The following is a 21,514-nucleotide window of genomic DNA, read 5'->3' as shown; positions in this document are numbered from 1 at the left end:
GAGATTAACATCTATGATCATTGAGATTACAACCCTCGGCTGCCTTTTCCGCTCCTGTGCAATGGCTCCTCCGTATCAAATGGTGATGTAACCATCAGAATGTTCTCCACGCTACATCTGTAGAAACTTGTTAGATTCTTTGATGATTCTTTGTACTAAATCCCCATCCTGAATTCCCCATTCAGCTCCTTGGTCTTACAGATGTTGAGTTCAAGGTCATTGTTGCAATACCACTCAACCAGCCAATCTATCTCACTCCTATATGACACTTCATCCCCATCTGAGTTTCTAGTGTCAGCAGTTGTGTCTCAGCATCTATAGATGGCATCTGCCAGTGAAGGACTCCCTTAAGTGTTGCTTTAAAGGCTCAGTTTGTGTTTTTAATTCTTGGAATGGCAGCTGAGGCTTATCAATCTCTGACTCAGCAAAAAGAGCGGTGACCTGGAGTAATAACTGACATTACAGCCAGCGGGTACAAAACAACCTGGACAACATACTGACGACATCTGAAGGCACTTGTAAAGTTCGATCAACGCTGTCTTCGAAACATCTTAAATATCAGCTGGGAAGATAGAAGAACCAACGTCAGCGTGCTAAATGAAGCAAAGACAACAAGCATTGAAGCCTACATCATCAAGAACCAACTAAGATGGAGCGGTCATGTTGTTCGGATGAAAGACGAGCGTCTGCCGAAACAAATCTTCTACTCCCAGCTTAAAGAAGGCAAACGTAAAAGAGGCGGACAACAGAAAAGATTCAAAGATGTCTTAAAAGCCAACATGAAGAAATGTAACATTGACATCATCAATTAGGAAACCAATGCCAAGGACAGGAAACTCTGGCAAGCCATCATCTGGGAAGGAACAGCAACTTTCGAAGCCAACAGATGTGCAGAATTAGAAGAAAAGAGAAGAAAATGGAAAGAGAGGCAGCAATAATCACAGCCCGATCTGCCATCTGGAACTACCTGTCCTGAATGCGGAAGAACTTTCAAAGCCAAGATTGGACTCATAAGCCACTTGAGAGCCCATAAGTAGATCAACAGAACGAAGACCATCATCCTTGACCTCAAGGGATAGCCACGACGACGATGACAAAACACATATAATGTCTGCACTTTAGCTCGAAGACAGAAGAGCTATAACCAGCTTAGTTTACCCGGTTTAATTTGAAATATTGCGCTTACATTTTTAAAAAGTTAAGTGCTCGAATTTATGTGCAGGACCGTAAAGTCACAGAATATTATCGGCACAAGACCCTGAGTGACTGACCTGAAGGTTGACAGGTTGACAGAAAGTGAGAGGTGAGACAATATAATGTTCCTGACACTATTATAATAAAACAGGCAATCGCATAAATATGTGAAACAGCAGCGATAGAAGATGCAAAGTGACCAGTGCAGGATAAGAGTGTGTCTGTGAGTTGGGGAGTGGTGGGGAGGGGAGAGGTCAGACAGGATGAACATCTGTTTTGGGTGGAAGCAGGGTGTTTTTCTTTGAAAGAACTGATCCTAATAGAATTATTTTTTTGTAAGTGTTGTTCAAAAGAGAAGTAGGAGGCTAATTAATCTCCCCAGACTCTTCCAGCAATCCGATCAAGGCTGATTTGAATGAGGGGTTAAACAGAGTTCATTTCTGCCTGCTTAGTAATGTATGTGGCACTGCAACAGGAAGGCCTGTGCAGCTGCTATTGCAAAGACGTGAGATCGTACTGGGCTTGCTCAACTGAGCAAACTAGAAATACGTGTGTAAAAAAAGGAAAATCAGTGAAAGAGAGAGAGAGAGTGAATTTGTAGGAATATGCACAATATTCATTCATATGAATGGAAGGACTACAGCTAGAGGTCATGGGTTAAGGGTGAAAGGTGAAATGTTGAGGGGGAATGTGAGGGGACACTTCTTCACTCATGAGAATGTGGAACAAGCTGCCTGCACAAATGGCACATGGAAGCTCGATTTCAACGTTTAAAAGAAGTTTAGATAGGTACATGGATGGGAGGGGCATGAAGGGCAATGGTTCTGGTGCAGGTTGGTGGGACTAGGCAGCTTAAATAGTTCAGCACAGAGTGGATGGGCCGAAGGTCCTGTTTCTGTGCTGTACTTTTCTATGACTCTATAGGTCAGGCTCGTGAACTTAATAATATTATGGGAGCTCGTTCATGTGTCCATGTACTCTTCACGTATTCCTTCGTATTCAAATATTTGCACACTTTCCAAAGATATACAGATTAGTAGGTTAATTGGTCACAAGGTGTATTTGAGCTTGTTGGATCAGAAGGGCCTGTTACCACCCTGTGTATTTAAATATGTAATATTAATAACTAAAGGTCTACGCACAGGCATTCATATCCTGGAGATGGCCTGATGCTTTGTCAGATGAGATGTAAAACCAAGTCCCTTTGTTCTGCTACTGATGGGGAAGGGGGTGTGGGGGAATTCCTGGTATTACTTACAGGTAGAACCAGGGAGTTCAGCAACATGCCTTAGCCAAAGTTTAACCCTCAGTCAATATCGGCAGACAATCTGATTAGACCAGTAAAAGAATACTGAGATGAACTGAATATGCCTGGACTCTTTCAATTTTGTGTTTTATGTTTTGTGTTTTTCACTTGTTTTTTTGAGTTGCTATTTTTGTTTTTTTTTTGCACAGAGTTGGTTTAATGTTGTTCTTTGAATGGGTTCCACAGTTTTCTTTGTTTCCTGTGGGAACTTTGATAATAAATGTACTTTGAATATTTGATGGAAATGTGTTGGGCAATTTGTACGCTCCCTCCTGTGAAAAGGATCAGATTTATTATCAAGTTCAAGTTTAACTCATTCAACCAGACACGTGTACAACTAAATGAAACAGTGTTCCTCTGGGACTAAGGTACAAAACACAGTGCATATAGTCACACACAACACGTGCTGTGTAGTTACAATACAGTACATATTGTTGTGATGCAGCATAATACAAGTCACAAAATAGACTGCTGTTGGTGTAGCGGCACATGCACCGGACGTTGGGGCAACTGGTCCCGGGTTCAAATCCGGCTGGCTCCCTGCTTTCCATCCACGCTCAGGCTGAGCACTGAGCTAGCAACTCGGCCTCATAAAAAAACAGACGCTTGCTAATGAAATGGCAAGGTTACCACCCAGTGCGCCACAAGGCACGGAGAGGAACAACAGTCACAAAATAATATCGCTGACTTTAATGAGGTGAAACATGTTGTTTTGCAGCAGCATAAGGCGTAAAGGTGGCCGAAACTTGCAAATATAGTGCAAAACAAGAGGAATAACAAGGTATAAGAATAACAAGGACTCTTTAGAAAGGTAGGGGGAGGCAAGGATGCCAGTAACGAGCATTTTGTTCTTTTCGTTTGAAGTCTTCTTCAGTGTCACACTTCACTCTCACCCACAGACGCTTGACATCTCACCTCTCTGCTGAAACATGGCTGCTCGAGCTCTTTGGGCCGTGGTGCAGTGGAGACAAGGTCACAAAGCACAAATCCCCGCTGTGCTGGAGACAAGCAAACTTGCCCCACACCCTTGAAGTTCTTGCATCAACCAAGGCCGTTGTACTGCGTGCGGGAGAGGCCACTTGCTGGAGTGGCCACCTGCTGGAATTCCTGCCGAGCAAGCAGTGTGTAAATTGTTGAGTCTGCAAGCAGTTCCTATGTGCTGCTAAGTGCAGCATTACTGACAATGTAAACCAAGCAGAAATGTTTATTTAGTTCTCTCTTTTCTGGAAATGCTGTGGGTTATTCAGCCCCATTACTTTTAAAGTTATTGGGGAATGGAGTTGTGTCTGTTATTACCATACACTAGCCCAATTTAAGGTGTAATTCCAAAGCTGAAATTGGTTTGGATTTGCGGCCTAGGAGATTAAAGACAACACTGTCAAATGAGTGAAGAATAACGCTGGGACTGAGGGAGTAGGCCCTGACGAGGGGTCTCGGCCTGAAACGTCGACTGTACCTCTTCCTAGAGATGCTGCCTGGCCTGCTGCGTTCACCAGCAACTTTGATGTGTGTTGCTTGAATTTCCAGCATCTGCAGAATTCTTGTTGTTTGCGTTTTAATAGTCCCCTTTTATTGTCATTTAGTAATGCATGCATTAAGAAGTGATACATTATTTCCTCCGGTGAGATATCACAGAAACACAGGACAAACCAAGACTGAAAAAACTGACAAAACCACATAATTATAACATATAGTTACAACAGTGCACAATACTATAACTTGATGAAGAAAGTCCGTGAACACAGTAAAGTTCAAAGTTTCTCAAATGTCCCACATCTCACGCAGACGGGAGAGGGAAGAAAAACTCTCCCTGCCATACCGACCACAATCCGACTCTGAGTCATCCGAAAACTTCGAGCTCTGATCAGCTCTTCGACACCGAGTACTGAGCGGCATCTCTGCCAAACGATTCGACCTCCTTCTCAGTTGCCAAAAGCAGGCAAGGCCGGGGATTTTGAGGCCTACCTTCGGAAAGATTCCGGACCACACAGTAACGACAGTAGCGGACGGGCGTTTCAGAATTTCTGTAGATGTTCCTCTGTGATTTCACGTCCATTCTCCATCAAATCAGAATTGTCCACGGCCCCTATTTAACAGATACGACATCATTTTTCACCGGAGAGCCGAGTTTACAGGAATGGTGGGAGATCCGATTGAAACCTATTGAATGTTGAAGGGCCAAGATAGGATTGTGAACCTGCAGAATTCATTGCCACAGCTGCAGAGCCAAACAGTGGATATATTTAAAACAGAGGTTGATAGGTTCTTGATTATTCAGGGTGTTAAAGGTTATGGGAAGAAGGCAAGAGAATGGGGTTAAGAGGGATAGTAAATCAGCCAAGATAGAATGGGGGAGCAGACTCTAGGCCTATAGAGTAATGTAATGGGTGACAGATGACACATAGTGTTCATAATAGAAACTGTTCTACATAATTCACCAACACCATCATTGAGTTAGCTAGATAGATGCTTTATCCCAAGGGAAATTACAGTGGCACAGTAGCATTACAAGTGCCCAAATACATATGTTAGAAGAGAAGTAGAAAGAATAAAAAATAAGTTATCTCAAATGATCTAACAGGAAAGGCTGGGAGGTCATCAACTTCCCCGGCTATAGGTTGACTCATTATAGAGCTTAATGGCCGAGGGTAAGAATGCCCTCATGTAGCACTGTTTGGAGCAGCACAGTTGTCTTAGTCTATTACTAAAAGTGCTCCTCTGTTCAGCCAAGGGGTTATGCAGAGGGTGAGCAAAATTGTCCAGAATTGCCAGGATTTTCCATGGGGTCCTTTGTTCTACCACAGCCTCCATTGTGTCCAGTTTGACACCTATAAGAGAGACAGCCTTTGTAATCAGGTTACAGAGCCTGCTGGCATCACCCGTGTTGATGCCATTGCCCCTGCACGCCACTGTGTAGAAGGTTGTATTGGCGACAAGAGACTGGTAGTTGTTCACTTTGAGACAGGGTCTGACGTAATGACATCAGTGCAAGGCAACTGTTTCTGGATTGTTCGCAATGGATGTAAAGGGCTGCAATTTTTATGAAGCACATAAAATGACTCTCGCATGTTTTATTCACAAAATCCTACATTGGTGACTCCAACACTCTCAGACGATTCCAGATTATTTACTCAATGACACGTCGACCAACCAGTCGCTTTGAAACTGCTGGAGTTTTTGGGAGCAGCACACCACCACGTGGTTTGCACGAACAGATGCCCAGCTTGTGCTGCGAGAAATCACCACGGACGATATCAAATTTTGCTATGTGGTAGCAGCCAGAATGGTGAGTCTACTGGAAGATCCACCTGCACGTGGTAAATATGTCACCCTGAAAACTCACCCTATTACAGACACTTGGACTGTCTGAGTCTGAGCGTCATCCTTGTAAATTGCTACCAGTGCTGCTGCCATAACGATCGCGACAGCCATTCGTAATTGTCTGCGATGTCAGGTAATGCAGGATTCTGTGAGGAGGACCTCACTGCCAAGATTAGCTTTATTTGTCACACGTACGTTAAAATGCACGGTAAAATGTGTCATTTTGCGTCGTGTCAAACCAGTGAGGATTGTGCCGGGGGCAGCCTGCAAGTATCGCATCACTTCCGTCGTCGCATGCACGCAACTCACTGGCCCTAACCCTTCGGAATGCGGAAGGAACCGGAGCGCCCAGGGAAAGCCCACGTGGTCAAGGGGAGAAAGTACAGACTCACGAGAGACGGTGTCAGGATCTGAACCCCAGTCTTACAGAGAGTGGTAGGGGTGTGGAATGCACTGCCAGCTGGTAGAAGTGGATACAACAGGGTCTCTTAAGAGGCTCTTAGATAGATGCATGGAGCTTAGTAAAATAGAGGGCTGCATCATGGCCTGGTTTGGGAATTGCACCGTCTCGGATCGCAAGACCCTGCAGTGGATAGTGAAGTCAGCTGAGAAGGTTATCGGGGTCTCTCTTCCCGCCATTACAGACATTTACACCACACGCTGCATCCGCAAAGCTAACAGCATTGTGAAGGACCCCACGCACCCCTCACACAATCTCTTCTCCCTTCTGCCATCTGGCAAAAGGTACCAAAGCATTCGGACTCTCACGACCAGACTGTGCAACAGTTTCTTCCCCCAAGCCATCAGACTCCTTAATACTCAGAGTCTAAACTGACAGCTACATCATCTATTATTATATTGTAATTTGTGCTCTACTGTGCCTATTGTCTTGTTTATTAATTATTGTATTGCCCTGCACTATTTTTGTGCACTTTATGTAGTCCTGTGCAAGTCTGTAGTCTAGTACAGTTTTTTTTAATGTTGTTTTACGTAGTCTAGTGTAGCCTTGTGCTGTCTCATATAGTCCAGTGCAGTTTTGTGTTGTTTCATGTTGCACCATGGTCCTGGAAGAACGTTGTTTCATTTTTACTGTGTACTGTGCCAGCAGCTTATGGTCGAAATGACAATAAACTTGACTTGACTTGACTATGCAGTAGGGAAATTCTAGGCAGCTTCTAGAGTAGGTTACATGGTTGGCATAACAATGTGGGCCGAAGGGCCTGTAATGTGCTGTAGATTTCTCTTGTTTCTTACAGCAGGCACTGTAAAGTGATGCACTAACCGCTACTCCACTACGTCTTTTCCCAAGTGATCCACTTTCCTCAGGCGTTCCTTAAAATGACCTCATTTTGTTCTTCAAAAAAATGCATGGGAAAGTCGCAACTTTGGTCATCTCAGGACAGGATGGGCTGCGGAAAGAGCAGTTCATCAGTCCCACCCACCAAAACTCTTCCTACAATGGCACTCCCATCAGATGGGTTGACTTTCCTGCATCTGATGATCAGCCCCATTTAACCTGCATCCTGGGAGGAATTCTGACTAGACTAGACACGCCAGCTGGGGTGATATTATACTCTGCCCAGGAGAGCATTAGCGACTCAACCTCCTTTATCTTTCGGCATGTAATGCGTTCCTATATATCGCAGTATTCGAGATGGCGCAGCAAACAATGTGGCCTGCAGACATTTCACAAAACTACTTCCTCTTTCAAGTATGATTCTGTTACTAAGCTGCGTGCGATTGAAACCTGTGAGTTACATTTTGATAGGGTTTTTTGGGTTAATTGAGCAACCTGGCACTTGGCTGTTTCCAACGGAGTTCTTTGAGGTTGGGAGCAGAGTGTGCGACCTGGAGGCCTGGAAGACTGCAGACAGGGAGTGAGCTTATAGTCAACTCCGTTGCTTCCCTCCAGTTGAGGCGTTGAGCAGGCTTGAAGTTGACGAAGATGGAGAGCGGAGGACAGGCGGGTGTTCAACGCCGTCTGCTTGCGTTTGACCAGTGTTGCTCTCCGTCTCACTAGCTACTGCCCGAGGATAATGCAGGAGTCTTGGGTTCCACATTGCGGAGATTGATCAGCAAGGCACCTGGCAGTGGACTCGTTTTGGGGGACGTTGAGGTTCATGTTGCATGTGTTACTGGATCCCGATTACCCTTTTTTTTTTACTGTTTTTGAGTGGTTTCTTCAGAGTGGTCAAGCGTGGACCGGGGCACTTCGGGAAAGAGTGGTTCTGCGGCCCATAGCTAGCAGCGCAGCGCAGCACGGAACTGATGTAAACTGAGTACCCCTGGACTCCTGGCTTGATATTCTGTGTGTTGTTCACTTGCTTTGTGATGTTTACGCAACTTGTTCTTGTTTCGCACGTTGGAAGTTTGATGTTTTCCTTGAACAGATTTCCATGGTCGGTCTTTGTTTCATGGCTGCCGGCAGGAGGAAGAATCTGAGTTGTGTTCTGTATAGATGCTTTGAATCTTGAAACTGCCGGACTCAACTGCTCACAAAGACGTGGTCATCAGGAAACACCCCCCTCCCCTCCCAGTCCTGTTACCCCGCTGACCTTTCCCATTGTAATCAACTATGAGGTAGTTGCCCTCCAATCCATTCACCTTCTTCCCTCCCCCTCCCCCTCCATGATCTACCCACACCACCCATTTCCTCCCATCCTCCCCCTCCCAGAGTCTTCAGAATCAAAAATTCATGAATCAGATTTATTATCGCTGATTATTATGATGTGGAATTTGTTAGTTTGTGGCAGCAGAACAATGCAAGACATAAAATTACTATAAATTTAAAAAAAAAATTAGTGCAACAAAAGTTAGAATAGTGAGCTCGGGTTGATGGACCACTCATAAACCTGATGGCAGAGATGAAGAAGCTGTTCCTAAAGTACCGAGTGTGTTACTTCAGTCTTCCATATCTCCACCATGTTGGTAAAAAATGGGAAGTGGGCATGTTCTGGATGGTGAGGAATTCTTAGTGATGGATGCTGCCTTCTTCAGGCCCTACCTCTTGAAGATGGCGGAGAGGGCTGTGCCCGCGATGGATCTGGCGGAGCCTACTGCCCTCTGCAACCACTGCCAATCCTGGGCTCCAAACCAGGCTGTGAATTTTCCTCCCTCCTCCCTATTGCCTCCTTCCCCCCCCCCCCCACCACCTTCACCCTTCCTCATCCCCTCTTCCCTCCCTGTTTCTCATCCCCCTCCCCCCAGCCACCCTTCTTCCCCATCCTCTTTCCCTCCTGCCCTACTCCTCTTCTGCTTCCTTCCCCCTTCCTCTCATCCCTCCTCCTTCCTCTTCTCCCTCCTTTCCACACCCCCACCTCCCCTCAGCCTGACCAACAACCAGATCCCACCCCCATACTGATTCTCCAGTAGCCCCTTGATCTCCCCCTCTTCCATCCTCTTTTTACCAGTCTTACAGCTCAGAAATGGGCCCTATGGCTCATCGATCCCTCCACAGGCCATCCTGCTCCCATTTACACTGATCCCATTTTACTCTCCCTGCAAGTCTCTGCCCCAGGTTCTACCACACTAAAGGAGCAACTTAAAGTGGCCAATTAACCTACCAAACCGTACCTGTTTGGGATGTGCCCCGGGGAGCACCCAGGGGGTCTGATGGAGAATGAGCAAATTCCACACACAGAGCACCAGAGGTTGGGATTGCATCCGGGTCATTAGAGCTGTGATGCAGCATCACCACTAGATGCATCCATCTATCTATAAACTTATCTCTCCCCCTCCCCCTCTCTCTCTCTTCATCGTTGCACCCACTAATGTGTGTCGTTTTCTCGCATGTGCTCTAGGACCAGAAGTCGACTGTGATACCACTGCAAAAACTCATTGTCCGTGAGGTCGCACACGAGGAGAAGGGGTTATTTCTCATTAGTGCCGCGGCGCAGGAGCCGGAGATGTACGAGGTACGAGCGAGCTCCAAAGAGGAGAGGACCAACTGGATGCAGCTCATTCAGCAAACCGCAGACACCATGTAAGTGCTCCGTGCAGGGAGTCTGAGATGGAACTGCTATTGGTTCGTTACTGTCACATGTTCTGAGATAGAGTGATAAGCACGGCTTGTGTACTGTTAGTACAGATTAGATGATTACACAATGTATGAGATAGAACAAGATAAGACTATGACAAAGCAGAATAAAGTGTAACAGCTACAGGGAAGGTGCAGTGCAGATAAACGATAAGGTGAAAGATCATAACAGGGTAGATTGTGAATTCAAGTGTCTATCTTCACATACTCATTCATTTGTCACGTGCCGTGTCTACAACGTGGACGATCGTGGTCTTTCCATGACTCTTGATTGTTCTCGGCAAATTTTTCCACAGAAGTGGTTTGCCATTGCCACCTTCTGGGCAGTGTCTTTACGAGACGGGCCATTATCAATACTCTTCAGAGACTGTCTGCCTGACGTCAGCGGGCTTGTGATACGCAGCAGCTGCTCTTATGACCTGCTCCCAAGGCTTCACGTGACCCTGATTGGTGGGGGGGGGGCTAAGCAAGTGCTACACCTTGCCCAAGGGTGACCTGCAGGTTAGCAGAGGGACGGAGCACCTTACACCTCCTTTGGTTGAGACATATCTCCACCCCGCCACCCACTGATTGTACTAAGAAACTATTAAATAGTCTTATGATAGCTGTCTTTGAGCCTGATGGTATGTGCTTTCATACTTCTGTATCTTCTGCCCAGCACACTAACATAGCAGTTAGAGTGACACTTTTACAGTGCTAGCAACCTGGGATCAATTCAGCCACTGACTACCCACAACTGCACGGGTTTCCTCCGGGTGCTCTGGTTTCCTCCCTCATTCCAAAGGTATATAGGTTAGCAGGTTAATTGGCTACAAAGATGTAATTTGGAGGCATTGTTGTGCAGAAAGGCCTGTTCCAGAATATATCTCTAAATCAATAAATAATGTGTAACAGCTACAGGGAAAGTGCAGAGCAACACGCACAAAATGCTGGAGGAACTCAGCAGGTCAGGCAGCATCTATGGAAAAGAGTAAACAGTCGACGTTTAGACCGAGACCCTTCTTCAGCACCGCACTATATACCAAATATTAAAAAATGGGCATTGGCCCATTCAATTTTCGCTTCTTCTCCAACCCTCCACCTCCCTTGAGTGCCAGAATTTCTGAAGCTCTATCCTTGGCCCAACACTTGGATGCCACTACAAAGAGGGTATGACAGCAGCTGTATTTCATTAGGGGTTTGAGGAGATTTGGTATGTCAACAAAGGCTCTGGCAAATTCTTACCGATGTATCATGGAGAGTACTCACCACCATCTGGTATAGAGGGACTACAGCACAGCATCGGAAAATGCTACGGAGGGTTATAAGCTCTGCCAGCTGCATCCATCATGGGCATGACCCTCCCCACCAATGAGGATATCTTTAAAAGGTGATGCCCAAAAAGGTAACATCCGTCATTAAGGACCCCTCCCCCCCCACCACCCAGGACATGTTCTCTTCTCATTGCTACCATCAGGGAGGATGTACAGGAGCCTGTACTCACTGGAGTGCAGAAGTATGAGGGGGGTGTCTCATTGAAACCCATTAAGCATTGATAGAGTGGATGTAGAGATGATCTTTCCTATAGGAAACAGCCTCAGAATGCAAGGACGTCCCTTTAGAATAGAGGCGAAAAAGAATTTCTTCAGCCAGAGAGTGGTGAATCTGTGGACAGCTGTGGAAGCCAAGTCATTGCCTATATTTAAACTGGAGGTGGATAAGTTCTTGATTAGTAGGGGTGTCAAAGGTTGTGGAGAGAAGGCAGGAGAATGGAGTTTAGAGAGATAGTAAATCAGCCATGACGGAATGGGGGAGCAGATTCAGTGAGCTGAATAGCTTAATTCTGTTCCTATGTCTTACAGTCTTAAGATGTATACTCAACTTTTTAGCCACAGCTTCTTACCCTCCATTATCAGATTTCTGAAAGGGCAATGAACATTACCTCACTATTTTTGCACTCTTTAATGTTTTATATTTACAGTATTTTTCATATTACTTATAATTTACAGTATACTTTATGTATTGCAGTACTGCCAAAACACAACAAATCTCACGAAATACATCAGTGATAACAAACCTAATTCTGATTCTGAACAAAATGTAGCCAGGCTGTGGTCACCTCTAACACCTGAACCCTCTGTTCTGCCTCTACCTACAGGGTACAGGATGAGGATGAAGGAATCCCAAGCGAATCAGAGGAAGACAGACGGCAGTTGGAGAGCAGAACAAAAGAGCTGAAAGGTACAGCTGTTCGTTTATTAGGTGCTGAGAGACAGAATGTTAACAGGTTTCAGACTCCCAAGGAGTGTGGTCTTGGCTTGAATTGGTACATTTGAAAACCAATGTAAGAACCTGTTAATGTTTGAACTTCTTGAGAAACAAATATTAGAGTGCAATATACAGGTCCACAATCCCTTATCCGAAATCGTTGGGGCCAGTTGCATTTTGGAATTCAGAATTTTTCGGATTTCAGACCCCCCCCCCCCACCTGATACCAAAAAACATGTATGCTTAAGTCCCTTATTTAACCTGTCTCAGTGCAGTGGACTTTAGGACCCGGTGGCACGCCAAACCTACGCACATCCTCCCGTATACTTTAAATCATTTCTAGATTACTTATAATACCTAATATAATGTAACTGCTATGTAAATAGTTGTTATACTGTATTGTTTAGGGAATAATGACAAGAAAAAAATTTATTTCTGACAAAAACATTCAATAAAACATAAAAATATACAGCTTCAGACGAACCGAATCAAACACATGGTAAGTGACTTATTGGAATAAATGTAGAACGTCACTGTCACTGTCACTATAAAACTTCAGTAACTTGTCTTTCTGTTTATTTAAGTCATATACAGTGGTAGTTCCAACACTATTCTCTACAGTAAAACGCCACACAGACACACCATCATCAACTTTCTGCAATAACTCCACTTTCTGCGTTATTGATAATAATAGATGCTTCCTTCTCTTTTTCTCATTGTTACCCATAGGGGTATCTGCAGCTCTTTTTGACATTTTCACAGTGAAATTAAACACAAAGTCAACAGTGAACATAAAATATCAGCGAACAGCAAATGCACGTGTAACCAGTATGAGCGCTGAGCCACAACTGATGTCTGGCGGCCTCTGCTAGTGCTGCCACGTCACACCTGAGTGACGTCAGCTGTTGGCAAAAAAAAGCTTCGGTTTTCAGAGCTTTTTGGATTTCAGAATTTTGGATAAAGGAATGTGCACCTGTACTTATATATAAAAAAAACAATTAGTGTATTTTTTTTATTTTAGAAGCTATTGGATGCCTTATTCCACAATTACTGAAAACTTCCGCTTCCTGCATATCAGTCGTTATTTGAGATAAATTTTTCCCCCTTCCCCAACCGGAGGGGAAGAAGTTTCTGTTTTTACTTTCAGTATTTTTTTAAATTCCTTGCACACAGCGTATTGCACACTCAGGCAGAGTTCCAGGTAAAGGCTATGCTGGAGCCTTTTGCCCAGGGCAAGGCAGTCTAGAACAAGAGGGTTTAAGGTGAGATTAGAGAAGTTTAAAGGAGCTCTGAAGTAACACATATACACCTTCTATAACCTGCATGATTTTACGGTGGCCAACCTTTTCATTCCAATCCGCGTTCCCATTCCAACATATTGGTCCATGGCCTCCTCTACTGCCACCTTGAGGCCACTCTCAGGCTGGAGGAGCAACACCTCATCTTGTACCTGGGTAGCCTCCAACCTGATGGCACGAATATTGATTTCTCTAACTTCTGGTAATTTCTCCCCCTCCCCCCCCCCCTTCTCTTTCTCCATTCCCCTTTCTGTCTCCTTATTACTACTCTTTTCCTCACCTGCCAACACATCCCTCTCATGCTCATCCTCCTTCCCTTTCTGTCATAGTGCACTCTCCTCTCCAATCAGATTCCTCCTTTACCCCTTTACCTGTTCCACCTATCTTCTCCCAGCTTCTCACCACATGCCCCCCCCCCCACCCACGTACCTTCCCCCTCACCTGGCTTCACTTTTCATCTTCTAGCTTCTATTCCTTCCCCTCCCCCCACCCACCTTCTTCTTCCCCACTTCCTTTCCAGTCCTGATGAAGGGTCTCGGCCGCAAACGTTGACTCTGTATTCCTTTCCATTGAAGCTGCCTGACCTTCTGAGTTCCTCCAGCATTTGTGTGTGTTACTCTGGATTTCCAGCAACTGCAGAATCTCTTTATAATTGTTGAATGTTGTTTTGTGTTGCATGTCACACCCTGACCAACACATCACAGCAAATTCCTCATACATGTAAACAAATAAAGTTCATGCTTTAGGTATGCTTCCTGGAGAAATGATTCTGCTGTCTGTCCAGCCCTTTAGAATCTGTACATTTGGGGAAACTTCACTGTCCACTATCAGTCCAAGCTGAATTGTTCATGACAATAGGACTTGAAGAGAGTTTGTTTTAAAGCTTGCTCAGAATTTGCTTATTTAGGGTTAGCAGGGTTATTTAAAAGTATCAAGAATTATCTCATTGCAATTCTGCCTGATCTTAAATACAATGCTTCAAATTATCAATAGTTAACCATCAACACTTGCTTAGCCCTCCACGATGAGAAAACTTGTGTAATAACCATTCAGTAGCTGGCCAACGATTCTCTCCTAGAATCAGGTATTGGTGTTACTAACGTATGTCATGAAATGTGTTATTTTGCAGCAGTAGTATCGTGCAATGCATATGTTATAAATTATTATTTATATGTATAAAGAGAACTAAGTAGTGCAAGAAGAGAGCGGAAGTAGTAAGGCATCCTGTTCATAGGTTCAATGTTCATTCAGAAAACTGATGGCGGAGGGGAAGAAGCCGTTCCTAAAATGTTGAGTGTGTGTCTTCAGGCTCCTTTACCTCCCCTCTGATGGTAGCAATGAGAAAGGGCATGTTCTGGGTGATGGTGGTCCTTTATGATGGACGCTGCCTTTTGAAAATGTCCCCAGTGGAAGGGAGGCTACTGCCAATGATGGAGCTAGCTGGGATTGCAACTTCCTGCCGTTTTTTCCTGATTCTATGCATTGGCGCTTCTGTACCAGGTACGATGCTACCAGGTAGAATGCGCTCATGGCCCATCTGGGTAAATTTCCTGTGATGCGCCAAATCTTCTCAAACTCTCATACTTTTACTTTTAACTTAGGAAAAGTCAGTGATGAAGTATTTTTGTTTGGTTTATCCCCTGTCAAGGGTAGGGTCTGCAGGGTTAATGTTACATAAGAACATAAGAAAGAGGAGCAGGAGTAGGCCAGCCCTGCCATTCAATAAGATCACGGCTGATCTGTCCGTAAACTCAGCTCCATCTACCTGCCTTTTCCCCATAACCCTTAATTCCCCTGCTATGTAAAAATCTATCTAACTGTATCTTAAGTATATTTAGTGAAGAATCCTCAACTGCTTCCCTGGGCAGAGAATTCCAGATTCACCACTCTCTGGGGAAAAACAGTTTCTCCTCATCTCCATCCTAAATCTTCTCCACTGAATCTTGAGGCAATGTCCCCTAGTTCTAGTCTCACCTACCAACGGAAACAACTCTCCTACTTCTATTTTATCTATCCCTTTCAAAATTTTGTATGTTTCTGTAAGATCCCCTCTCATTCTTCTGAATTCCAGAGAGTATAGTCCCAGGCAACTCAATCTCTCCTCATAGGTTAACCCCTTCATCCCTGGAATCAGCCTGGTGAACCTCCCCTGCACTGCCTCCAAAGCCAGTATATCCTTCCTCAAGTATGGAGACCAGAACTGCACACAGTACTCCAGGTGCGGCCTCACCAGTACCCTGTATAATTGCAGCATGACCTCCTTGCTCTTGAATTCAATCCCTCTAGCAATGAAGGCCAACATCCCGTTTGCCTTCTTGATAACCTGTTGTACCTGCAAGCCAACATTTTGCGATTCATGAACAAGTACTCCCAAGCCCCTCTGCACAACAGCACGCTGCAATCTTTTACCATTTAAATAATAATCTGCTCTTCTGTTATTCCTTCCAAAGTGGATGATCTGGCATTTACCAACGTTGTATTCCATCTGCCAGACCTTGGCCCACTCACTTAACCTATCTATATCCCTCTGCAGACTCTCCACATCCTCTGTACAATTTGCTTTTCCACTCAGTTTAGTGTCATCAGCAAATTTTGCTATGCTACACTCAATCCCCTCTTCCAAATCATCAATATAAATGTTAACCCCTTATCCATGTGGTCCACCCCTTTCCAGATGTTATCAGCCGAATAACATTCTTTATTTCCTTCATTACACAGAGAAACTGCAGGAGAGAGACCAGCAAATTCTCTTGCTGTTGGAAGAGAAAATGAGGCTCTACCAGGAAATGGTGGAAGCCAGTGGCCATGAGGAGGCGTCTCAGAATCTGGTTACGAGATCTTTTTTCCGAGCTAACTCAGAAGATGTCGCCAAAGGAGAGTCCCTGCTCAAGGACGCATTAAAGGAAGGTCAGTACATGCATTGTTTTGCACCAACAACCAACACCGCCCAAGGATTGAGCTGAGGGCAGCCTGCATGTGTCGCCATGCTTATGGCAGTAACAAAGCATGCCCATAACTCACTAACCTTAACCCTAACCGTCTGTCTTTGGAATGTGGGAGGAAACCGGATCATCCAGGAGGAAACCTACATGATCACAGGGAGAATGTGAAGGTAGTGGCAAGAATTGAACTTTGATCAGTGATCACTGGTGTCATAAAGCATTGTGATAACTACTATTCCACCATGCTGTGCTGGAGAATATCTCATCGGCAGCGGTGGTATTCAAACCCACGCCTCTGACGAGACTGGAACCTAATGCCAAAGCCTTAGCCCTCTCAGCCACACTACTGATCAGCTGAATCCATGCAAAAATTAACCATCCAATTCCCACATTTTCTTCACCCACAGTTTTATAAATTATGATATGTCAGTGTATATTAAAGACCTGACAAGAGGTTTTGCTTCCATTTCTCTTTCTGATTACAAATTTCACTGAAGTCTAAGGGAAAGTTTCCAAAGGAATTCCTGAAGTTCTTGTTTATCAGCACTGGAAAAAGTTGGAGGTAAAGTGTGGTGCGAAAGAGGATCCAAGGACAGATTTGCGAAAGGGTAGAACATGAAAGACCTTATTTTTTGATTATGATTTATTTTATTTAGAGACACAGTCGGGTACTAGGTTCTTTTTGGTTCAATCAACCCACACCATCCAGTTACACCCACGTGACTAATTAACTTACTAACCCATACATCTCTAGAATGTGGAAGGAAACCAGGGCACCCAGAGGAAACACTCACAGTTACGTGGAGGACATACAAACTCCTGACAGCAGCAGGAAGTCATGCTACCATGCAGCCCATTAATGGGGTCACAGTCCAAGTGACGCATACGTGAACCGAAGGATTGGCCCATCTATTTCCCTCCAACTCTCTGACCCTCTGAGTTAGTCCCTGACACAGCTTTTTTTTTCATTGCTCGTATGAAATGGCTTTTCAAATTCAAGAAGGTGAAAGGCTTGCACGCGTAACTGAACAGAGCAGTTGACTCCTTCTGGAAGCATCGCTGCGCCGTTGACTATCAATTGCCAGTTTATAAGCGGATTTGGCAGACCACGGTGCAGAAATAGCAGAGTGCCAGATGAACTTAAAATAGTCTGGTTAAGTCAACAAGCCAGTCCAGTAAACTGGCAATCCTGAGAAAATTCATGAATTCCCATGGTATCTGCACATCCAGCGAATGCCAAGTTATGTTTATTGATCAACATCACAGTGGTGTCAAACCCACCAGCATTTTTACTTTAAATGGTGATGTGTATCCTGTGGGTGGAACCACTCATCCCCGTCCCAGCCAAACATTCAACTGAAACATTCCTCTGCAATATAATTTTCATTCTATTTATCTATTTGGAGATACCGCCCAGTAACAGGCCCTTCCAGGCCAACTATTCCATGCCGCCTAATTACACGCATGTGACCAATTAACCTACTAACCAGTACGTCTTTGGAATGTGGGAGGAAACCCATAGATCACGGGGACAGCATACAAGCTCCTTGCAGGCAGCGGCGGGAATTGAACCTGAATCACTGGTGCTGTGATAGCGTTACGCTGATCGCTGTGCTACTTACCCACTGTACCGATTCATACTTGGGATGTGGGCCGTGACTTGCTGCCCCTGATCAGCTGGTGGTGATTCACCCTTTTCATCAGTACAGTCCGCCAGAGGGCTGTGCCCTGTACGTTTCTTTTGAGCGGGAGCATCCAGGTTTCACGGGTAGATGACCCTAATAAGCTCAAACTGCATACATGTTGCCATATAAAACACTGAGATTCATTTTCTTGCAGGCATTCACAGTAAATCCAAGAAACACAATATGATCAATGAAAGGCCACACCCAGCAGGACAGGCAAACAACCGATGTACAAAAGACAACAAACTGTGCAAATATGAAAAAAACAAATAGTAATAAATAAATAAGCAATAGATATCAAGAACATGGGATGAAGAGTCCGTGAAAGTGAGTCTGTAGGTTGTGGGAACACTTCAGTGATGGAGCAACCAATGTGCAAAAGCCAACAAGCTGTGCAAATGCAAAATAAATAAAAAAGAAACAATAATAATAACTAAATAAGCAATAAATATTGAGAATATAAAATGAAGAGTCCATGAAAATGAGTCCATAGGTTGTGGAAACACTTCAATGAGGGGGTGAAGTGGTTCAATAGTATGATGGTGGTAGGGTAATAACTAATCCTGAGCCTGGTAGTTTGGGTCGTGAGCCTCCTGTACCTCCTTCCTGATGGCAGCAGCAACTGGAGAGCATGATCTGGGTTTGGAGGTCCTTGATGACGGATGCTGCTTTCCTGCGACAGCGCTCTGTGTAGATGTGCTCAATGGTGGGGAGGGCTTTATCCATGATAAACTGGGCCATATCCATTACGTTTTTTTTTGTAGGGTTTTCCATTCAAGGGCGTTGGTGTTTTGATACTAGACTGTGTTGCAGCCAGTCAATATACTCTCCATTACTCATCTAGAGAAGTTTGTCAAAATTTTATATGTCATGTTGAATCTTCTAAGGAATTGGAGGCACTGCCATGCTTTCTTCGTAATTGCACCTATGTGCTGGGCCCAGGACAGGACCTCTGAAATGATAGCACTGAGGAATTTAAAGTTGCTGACCCTCTCCATCTCTGATCCCTGATGACGACTAGCTCATGGACCTCCAATTTCCTCCCCCTAAAGTCAATAATCAGGTCCTTGGTCTTACTGACATTGAGTGAAAGATTGTTGTTGTGACACCACTCAGCCCATCTCCCTCTTACGTCCTCTGAAATGATAACACCAAGCAATTTAAAGTTGCCATAGTACACCATAGCCAGCCGGTGGTGTCGTGGCATGGGTTTCGAAGTGAGCGGTCCTAGGTTCAAATCCAGGCCACTTCTTGCACACTTTCCATCCATATTGTGTTGAGCATCGTGGTAGCAACTCGACCTCATTAAAAAACAGACAAATGCTAAAGAAACTGCATAGTTGCTGCCCGATGCACCACAAGACATAAAGTTGAACAACAATATTATACCTTATTGCATGACAAATGCAAATTACGGCATTCTTTACCATGTGAACTGAAGTGATTAAGTATTATGACTTACTCCATTAATGAACAACAGGTATCTTTGTTACATTTTATAATTTATATAGTTATTTTATGTCTTTGTACTGCTGTTGAAAAGCAACAAATTCCATATGGTTTAAGTCAGTGATAATAAATCTGACTTTGATTGATTATTATCATTATTGGGGGGGGATGTTACTGAAACCTATCAAATGCCCGATAGAGTGGTTATTTCCTATAGTAGGGGAGTCTAAGATCAGGTGACACAGACTCAGAATAGAGGGACGTCCATTTAAAACGTAAATGAGGAGGAATTTCTTTAGCCACAGTGGAGAATCCGTGGAATCCTCTGCCGTAGGCAGCTGTGGAGGCCAAGTCATTGGATACATTTAAGGCAGAGGCTGATAAGTTCTTGATTAGTCAGGGCGTGAAAGGATACAGGGAGGAGGGAGGAGATTGGGGCTGAGAGAGAAAATAGATTAGCCATGATGAAATGGTGGAGCAGAATTGATGGGCTGAATGGCCTAATTCTGCTCCTACACCTGATTAACAATTATAATCCTGAGTTTATTCGGGTGGCATTGTAGGGTAGCTGTTAGTGCAAAGCTTTGCAGTGCCACCAATTTCCCACTGCTGGCTTTAAAGAGTTTGTACATTCTCCCTGTGACCGTAAGGTGCTTAGGTTTCCTCCGACATTCCAAAGATGTAAGGGTTAGGTTACTGAGTTGTGGCCATGCTGTGGAGGTGCTAAAAACATGACGGCACTTGCCCAGCACAATCCTCAGCCTGTCGGTCGTTGGTGGGAACAATGCATTTCGCTATGTTTCGACGCACATGTGACAAACAAAACTATTATTTTACTGGGTTCAAAGCTGATCTCAAAGGTCCCAGCAACAATTGTCCACCTGTATTTATTTGCCATCTATAACACCATACAACGCCACCCCCCCACCCCCGGCATCCTTTGGTGGTTTGACCGTGAAACGTTCATGTAGAGCCAACAGAGTTGCTGCCTTCAGCACTTCCTGTGTGGCATTTGCATGTTTACTCTCTGGGTTTCCTCCCAGGTCCCAAAGACCTGCGGCTTGGTAGGTGTATTGGTCTCTGTGATTTGCTGCTAGCGTGTAGACAGGCAGTAGAATCTCAGGGGAACTGATGGGAACATGGAGGCAAAAAAAAAATTGCAATCAGTGTGAGTTCTAAGTTCAAAGTAAATTTGTATATGACACCATATACAACCCTGAGATTCAATTGCCTCTGGGCATACTCAATAAATCTATAGAATAATAACCATAACACAATCACCAGGTTCCTGGTGGTTGGCTGAAGGGTCTGCAATGAGATATTAAGGCGGGTGACCAAAAGTTTAGTCGAAGAAGTTTTGAAGAGAGGAAGAGCTGAAAATGTATTGGAGAATTTCCAGAGCTTGTGGCCTTGGCATCACCGGTGGGACGATTTAAGTTCAAAGTAAATTTGTTATCAAATAAGAATTACCATATACTAGCTTTGAGATACATTTTCTTGCAGGCATTCACAGTAGAACAAAGAAATAAAATAGAACCAGTGAAAAACTACACACAAAGACTGACAACCAGTGTGCAAAAGACACACTGTGCAAATACAAATAAATAAATAATACTGAGAACATGAGTTGTAGAGTCCTTGAAAGTGAGTCTATAGTTTGTAGACTCAGTGAGAGTTGAGGGGAGTGAAGTTATCCACACTGGTTCAGGAGCCTGATGCTTGAAGGGTAATAACTGTTCCTGAACCAGTTGGTATGGGACCTAAGGCTGCTGATGGCAGCAGCAAGAAGAGAACATAGCCCGGATGGTGGGGCTCCTTGCTGAACGATTCTGCTTTCCGGTGTCAGAGCTCCTTGCAGATGTGTTCAACGATGGACTTTGCTTGTGGTGGACTAGGCTGTATCCACTGCTTTTTGTAGGCTTTTCCGTGCATGGACATTGGTTTTTCCGTAGCAGGCCGTGACGCATTCAGTTAGGATATTCTGCAATGTGCATCTATAGAAGTTTGTTAAAGTTTTAGATGATGTGCCAAATATT

General features: G+C 44.5%; 1 protein-coding gene across 5 annotated transcripts in view; it reads left to right on the top strand.

Annotated features, from left to right (window-relative positions):
- akap13 (A-kinase anchoring protein 13) overlaps positions 1 to 21,514 on the top strand; it is a 561,754-nt gene that overhangs the window by 508,907 nt on the left and 31,333 nt on the right. For all 5 annotated transcript variants that reach the window (XM_072278084.1, XM_072278087.1, XM_072278081.1 and 2 more), the window contains 3 exons: positions 9,622 to 9,803; positions 11,995 to 12,077; positions 16,121 to 16,309. In XM_072278084.1, the coding sequence (XP_072134185.1) occupies positions 9,622 to 9,803; positions 11,995 to 12,077; positions 16,121 to 16,309 (454 nt within the window). The remainder of the gene's footprint in view (positions 1 to 9,621; positions 9,804 to 11,994; positions 12,078 to 16,120; positions 16,310 to 21,514) is intronic.

This window comes from Mobula birostris, chromosome 14 (genome assembly GCF_030028105.1).
Source record: "Mobula birostris isolate sMobBir1 chromosome 14, sMobBir1.hap1, whole genome shotgun sequence".
NCBI classification, from domain to species: Eukaryota; Metazoa; Chordata; class Chondrichthyes; order Myliobatiformes; family Myliobatidae; genus Mobula; species Mobula birostris.
This window is presented reverse-complemented; position numbering and strand designations above follow the sequence as displayed.